Source organism: Arachis ipaensis, chromosome B02, assembly GCF_000816755.2.
Source record: "Arachis ipaensis cultivar K30076 chromosome B02, Araip1.1, whole genome shotgun sequence".
Lineage (NCBI taxonomy): Eukaryota > Viridiplantae > Streptophyta > Magnoliopsida > Fabales > Fabaceae > Arachis > Arachis ipaensis.
This window is the reverse complement of record NC_029786.2, coordinates 21,103,061-21,110,189: the sequence shown is the minus strand read 5'-3', so window position 1 is coordinate 21,110,189 and position 7,129 is coordinate 21,103,061. Positions and strand designations below refer to the sequence as shown.

Sequence of the window (7,129 nt, the reverse complement as noted above, 5' to 3'; positions counted from 1 at the left end):
TTGTTAGGTTTGGTGGATGTACTTCTTTAGTTATTTTAGAATGACTTCTTAAATAGATATTTTTAGTTTTTTGGCTTTTGCAATTTCACTCTTTTTCTATGCACTATATAGATATCTTAGTTTAACGAAACTCATATTTTTATGATGAAATAATGTCATTTTCATTTATTATTTCAACAACAATGCCATACAAATATTATGTATGGTGAATTATATTTTACTTTATATAAATAATTTACCTTAAAGATAAAATCCCATTTTTTTTATTTGTGTGCATTCTATTTTTATGTTTTCATATATTGAAGATTTGAACTAGTATGATAAATTATTTTTCACTTCCCAAAGAGTTTTTTTTCCTTAAATCCTCTTCCTTATTTATATTTGTGAGGCGTACGTTTAAATTTATTCAGGTCCAAAATAAAAAAAATTTTCCACTAATAAGGATTTTTAAAAATCTATTAACCAATACTATAATATTTTTTATGTAAATGTGATTGAAATTGTCAATTACAAACTAGCAAATTTAACTAGAAGTATTTATTACAATGGTTTATATTAACCGTTCAAATATCAAAAGTAGTTGTAGATTACAAATTTACTAAGATCATTGTATTCAATCATCACACTCAAACAGTATTCAATCATCACACTCAAACAATTTTTTTCATCGAATCTTATAATTGACACAGAGCGTATTCCTTGATATTTGATTAATCTTTATAATAAAACTCAGAAGTTAAAATAGGAGAAGAATAAGAAAATTGAGTGAGAAAAAAAATGAGAAATATATGTGGTTTTACTTAAATTAAATTGTATTATTTTATTTAACAAAGAATATTAGGTGAATTTTAACAACAATTATAAAATGATATAAATTTGTAGTTTTAAATTAATTTTCTTAATGAAATAATTTTAATAATTTGTAAATATATATAATTTTGAATGATTACGGCTCAATGAAAATCCTGGTTGAAACCTTCCATATTGCCTTAAGTTGAAGATTTGTAGCACCTTCAACTTTGCTCATCTACAACTACTTAAATCTAAAGAAGAGAAGATCGAAAAACATGTCCTCTGTCTCAAAGTCTCACTTGTCCAAACCATTAATCCATGACAGAATAACTTTTTGCTCATTTTTCCCATGAAACGTCCAACATCATATCATGCGCAACGGCATCAACACAATCCGGCAGCACACTGTAAAATTTCGCGGTCTCATTTAGTCCTTCGGCATCCTATAAACAACAATAGTTCAGTGAATTTGAGTTTGACATCATCTGAGGGGGCCAGAAACTCTTTTCGAGTGTTCGGCATAGAACAACATACCACAATGAAGTCATTTTTCGCACCCAAAACAAGGACATCGACAGGGCAGTTTGGCGCCGAAGGAATCGGAAGTGATGAATTTAGCTTTCTTAAATCAAACAATGGCAATCTCGAACTTTCTTTTATTAGCTCTTGATATCTGAAATCCAAACACAAACCAAGCTAAAGGCATGATAGTGATACTCAATATGAATAGACCATTTGATATTTCATAGAAAAATGCATACTCTTATTATAGGGGTTTATAAGTTTAGTTTCTAGACTTATCTATTTAAATTTAACCAAATAAAGTCATAGCTATGGTAGACCAGTGTGCTTTAATTCTTTAAAAAAATCATGGATTCTGTAATTCCATGGCTCCATGCAACATAACTTAAATTCTTATCCATATTCTTCCGATATCAAATTTCAATTGACATGATGACAAACAAACCTTTTAACAATATGATCCTCCATTGTGGCTGAGAAAAATGTCTCTCTACAAAGAGGAAGAGAGGTTTGAAAAGCTTTTGCTGCCAAGCTGCGTGTCACCTGCGGCCAGGTCAATGGATATATACATATAAGAAGGTAAATACAGAAGAATCACATTCTTGAGAAAGTCTGTTCAAAATACCTTGAAGGCAGCAATTGGCTTGGTAAAGAGATATCGCCAGACAAGACCACTAATAAAAATAAAAAAGAATTCTCAACAAGTGAAATCACAATTGAGTTAGGGTACAATCACTTTATTCAAAAGTAATGATAACACACTAGTGATCTTAGTTACTAATCTGTTACCAAAAGGAGGCATAGAGCAGACAAGGATAGCTCCTCTAAGCTTTGGATATGTATTTTCTATTAGTAGAATCAAACTCAATCAGATGAAAAGATTCAAGGAAAGTATGTATTTGACACTAAAATGATATATATGATATTCATATGATGGGGGGATTAGTAACATACTGGTACCTTAATTGACTACAAAAACATGTAGCAGAATCAGAAGGAAATTGGAAAGTACCTTCATGGTTGTTGCTTCCCAAAGAGGAGATATAATATTGAATGATAAGTACTCCAAATGAATGTCCATTCAAGATAGGTGGTGACTGAACCTTATGATGGACGAAATTTGCAATATCTCTTACATGCGTCTACTGCAGAATCAAGTGCATGCTAGAAATTAAAGACAATAATTATTCAACAATTATTGTTATAAACAAATACCTAGAAAATAGAAGCATAGAACAAAGCAGATTCTTATCAAGAGGGAGAGCAGCGCTGACCGGTGGAACAAAGATGGCGCCGGCGACGGTGGAACAGAGCATCGCGACGGAGGCAGGAGGCGAGCCCGGCTACTGTGCTTCCACTGCAGAATCGTTAGTTGCACGAGCAGGAGTGAGGGAGTGAGCTTCGAAGGTCCAACTTGCGATGCGGTAGGAGAAATCCGGCAGCTGAACGGAAGTGAGGGAATAAGTGAGCTGGCGTTGAGAGGAACAACAAGCTCGAAGCTGATGGGAAGGAGGGAGTGTGTGCTGCTGCTGCTGTGCCGTTGTAGTGAGTTAGGGTTGCTGTGTTGGTAATGGTTAGGGTATTAGTGGATCAGCACACAAAACGGCAGTCCTTTTGGTCAAATTCAAAAACCCGGTCTCGTCCCAGTTCGGTTTGACCTATCGGTTTTGGGCCAGTTTAACGGTTCAATTCTGATTTTCTATTTTTGCGGTTTTAACATATAACCTAATTGTAATTTATATCGGTTTGTGGTTCGACCGGTTTGTCAATGCCAATGGATTCAATAAAATTTTTATTAACAATAATTCATATAAATTAATAATTCTATGAATTAAATAAATCATTAATTTGTTTATTGTCTAACCGAGATTTATTTGACAATCATTTCAACTAAAAATATAAGCACGAATATTGGAAGAATATAGAAAATTTTATTAATATAGTAAAAAAAATTTAAACACGAATATGTAAGTAATTCTCTACGGAAAAATATTAAGTTCAGGGAGGTTGCTAATTATCACTATCTAAATTAGGAGTCGGTTTGGTATACATGTCACTGTTATCTGAACCATTATTAGCTTCATCTTCCATAACGTTGTTGTCAATGTTCTTTTGCCAAGAACATGTTGTCTTCTTATATCCTTCCATTTGACAAACACTACAATGTTGCCGCTTATTCTTAGATGGTTGTCTTGAGCCTATATTGGTTTGATGCACATATGGATTCCTACTTTTAGCTACACCTGATTGAGGTTGCATAGTGTTTCGTCTGCAGTCTTGTAAGATAAAATACAACCCCATAATAATGTCATGTGTCTCTTCAAATCTCTCTAGGACTTTAGTAGCAACAACAGCCAATTGTTTAAAAAATTCCATCAAGGCACTTTGATGACTAATAACAACAGCATCCCTGGTGAACCCACTTGCATCATTAAGTGCTGATTTCACCTTCTTTGTCTATCTATCCAACACTAATGATGGGAGAATCTCACAAATGTCTCTTTCAACCAGAACTTTCACAATATGTTCACAAGGAATTCCAAATGACTCCATTCTTAAACAGGAACACATGAAGATCATTTCTTCTTGATGAAAATCAACGGTCCACAAAAAATCGGGCCTCCCATGCTTACACACAATGTACTTTGAGAAATCATTGTTATTCTCTATGTTTAGCACCCGCATTGATCCAGCTCTAGAAAGAAATGGCCGAGATAATAGAAATATCTCATGAGCGTATACCTCAATAGCAAATCTCTCTAGCAGCTCTATACAAGTCTGCATGACGGGCACCCCATGTATAGATTCATAATTAGCATTAAATTCTTTAAGACGCAAGTGTGCAACACACCTTTGAAAATGCTCTACAAAACTTGTCAAATCATACTGCGACCCCGCATACCTTGCCACAACTGATTGTAAACCTTCACATCTTGAGGTAGTTCTAAGCCATCAAAAAATTTACCTCTTTTATATGCAGTAGCCCATATATGCTTCTCTTCATACATGTTTTTCACCCACGGCTTATCCTCAAGGTCAAATTCTTCAATAAGTTGAACCCACTTACGCTTAAACACGGAAATTTCGTAGTCTCCCAACATGATTTTCCTGAATTTAGATGTAAACGATGGATTTCCAATATTGCTAGTCGCATTTCGAATAAAGTGCCAAGCGCATAATCTATGTCTGACTTCGGAAAATATATCTCTTACTGCATTCCTAATCACCATGGCCCCATCAGTTATTATTGAGGTCGGGGTTTTACCCTTCATGGCAAACATGAGCTGACGCACGAGCCAAATATATGTATCAGTAGTTTCTTCCACAATTAATACAGCAGCAAAAACAATTGTTTGGTTGTGGTGGTTAACTCCGCTGAATATGACTAATGGACAACTATACTTGTTCTTCTTGTACGTAGTATCAAAAGCAATGATATCTCCGAAGAGTTGGTAGTCTAGTTGGCTAATCCCATCAGACCAGAACAAGTTACGTAACAAACCTCTTGAATCATGACACGCCTTGAAATATAATTGTGGATCCTTCAACCGCGTATCCTCAAACTTCTTCAACACTCATGTTGCATCACCAGGAACTTGACGCCTTTGCCGAGCAATCTCATTGTACATTTCTCTGGGACCATAGCCGACAAATTCATACCCGCCTACTTGACTAGCTAGAAGACCAAATTTCTGTGAAGTGCTAATCCTGGACTTTAGCATGTTCATCATTTGCATAATATCTGCCTCTGTCATTTTTCTTTGGGTAGGCAACATAGCACTAAATTGTGTATCCAATAGATCATGGTTGTGTTCATCAGAGAAATAAAAGATATGCTACCTTCCAGTTTCAGGTACAAATTTAACATCCATTCGAGCTTCACACCCAGTTCTTGTTTCCAATCTAGGCTCCTTCTTCTTTTTTTTTCATCGTGTAATATTTATCCTCCCTGAATCCTTGCCTATGACATACAAACTTTTGTTTGTAAATCTCGCCAATACTATTCTTGAAAGTCTTACTCTTCCTTGTACTAAATCCCTTCGACTTTGAGTACTTCAGATAAAAATCAAATGCAAGCTGCAAAGTAGAAAAGTGATATTTACCAATTTTTTTCGCACAATTTTTACTGAAATTTAAAGTTGTAATGTGTTACACGGAGTCAACCACATAAGCAGCTTCAAGGGTATCTTCTGACGGATCAGATTCAGAAAAATACGCTCCCTCAGTAAATTCATCTCTGAAATCTTGTTCGAATTCATTCTGTTCATCCATCATATCTTGGTCACAAACTAGCTCTTCTTGTTGATTAATGTCTTCGTCCTCCTGGTATTGCTCATCCATCTCAGTGTTCGTAAATATATTTGACATCTTAAAAATGTCCAATGAAAAAAAAATTTCAGTACACTCCGTCTTATAACATCCCAAAAAATAAATAGCTTCTAATATTGCTACTTGCTAGCTAATTAATAATAAAAAATAATAAAATTTATTTACTTTTTAGTATTTCTTAATGTCTGTGAATTATTAGAAGATAAAAAAAAATATTTTTTCATTACACAATCAATTTCACGAATAAAGTATCGAAACGAAGAATTGCAAAATTAGAGATTCTATTCATTGACCTCGATTTTGTAATCAAAACGGTTGATTGTTTTCTGAACACTACAATGAAAAAATTGATTGGACCTTTGCTGATTGTTGCAACTGTGATTATCAATTAATGATGAACAAATATTGGATATTAAATAGACGGATAAAGAATGAAGAAAAATTGGATATTAAGTAGATGGATATCCGAAAGAAAAACAATAAATTTTTTTATAATCAAAGGATTGATATACGATTCCAATTGTGGGATTGAATAATTGGTGATAGATTATTCACCAATTTATAATCTTAATATTAAAGAAAAGATAAGATTAGAATATTTAAATCAAAATAAAAATTTAAAACATTGAAGATAGAATTTTAAAGATAAGATAGATGAATAATAAGATAATAATTAATAGAAACGATAAGAAAAATGAGAACGGCATAGTGCATAATTCAATTGATTGGGTAACACAACCAATCGATTGAATTGGGCAAATCCATATTACTTTGAAGACTTCAATCGATTGGGCAACACATCCAATCGATTGAATTGTGAGACTTCAAGTTGCTTTGAAGCTTTCAATTGATTGGATAATATAAATAATGATTGAATTATAAAGAACCCACATTCTAGTCATCATTCAATCGATTGGGTAATATAATCAATCGATTGATTTTTGCGAAAACCATACTGCCTTGCAATTTCAATCGATTGTTTTATGATAACCTGAAGTCCAATCCAATCGATTGAGTTATGGAAACTTGAAATTCAATCAATTGATTCTCTCTGAAACACAATTTCACAACGCTCGAGGGATGTAATGGATCAAAGATAAACTTTTAATCGATTAGGATTGCCAAAAAGTTATTACGATCAATCGAAGATCTAATTTGTTATTGTTTTTGTTTTTGATTGTTAATAAACATAATAGATGAATGATAAAATAATAATTTATAAAATGAAAAATAGTTTTTATAATTAAATAAAATATATGGAGTTAATTTGTAATTAAAATTAAATAAGGACTATTTAACAATTATTAAAAAACTTAAAAAACATATTTTGTTATGGGACCATTTAATTCTGGGACCATCTAATACTTTGCCTAATTTTTTATTAAAGCAAAAAATTATAAATTTTTAAATATCACTCTTTTGAAATTATATTTTGACCAAAAGTCATATAAAAAATAATTCTTATTAAATTAAAAATTAAAATATT

The 7,129-nt window shown here is 32.7% G+C and overlaps 1 protein-coding gene across 4 annotated transcripts; it reads right to left on the bottom strand.

The window, feature by feature from the left end:
* On the bottom strand, positions 882-2,904 carry LOC110268775. Of its 4 annotated transcripts, none has more exons than XR_002357209.1 (6): positions 2,589-2,897; positions 2,327-2,459; positions 1,940-1,988; positions 1,760-1,857; positions 1,327-1,465; positions 882-1,235 (listed from the first exon to the last, which is right to left on the bottom strand). XR_002357209.1 is itself a non-coding variant. In XM_021115660.1 (6 exons), exons 2-6 carry the CDS (start codon positions 2,393-2,395, stop codon positions 1,104-1,106), a joined length of 351 nt encoding a protein of 116 aa, XP_020971319.1. In that variant the 5' UTR covers positions 2,396-2,459; positions 2,589-2,904; the 3' UTR covers positions 882-1,103. The 4 variants fall into 4 exon arrangements, 3 of the variants coding, with proteins under 3 accessions (XP_020971319.1, XP_020971318.1, XP_020971317.1); XM_021115660.1 differs by lacking the exon at positions 1,940-1,988 and having other exon boundaries at positions 882-1,113; positions 1,201-1,235; positions 2,589-2,904; XM_021115659.1 differs by lacking the exon at positions 1,940-1,988 and having other exon boundaries at positions 2,327-2,478.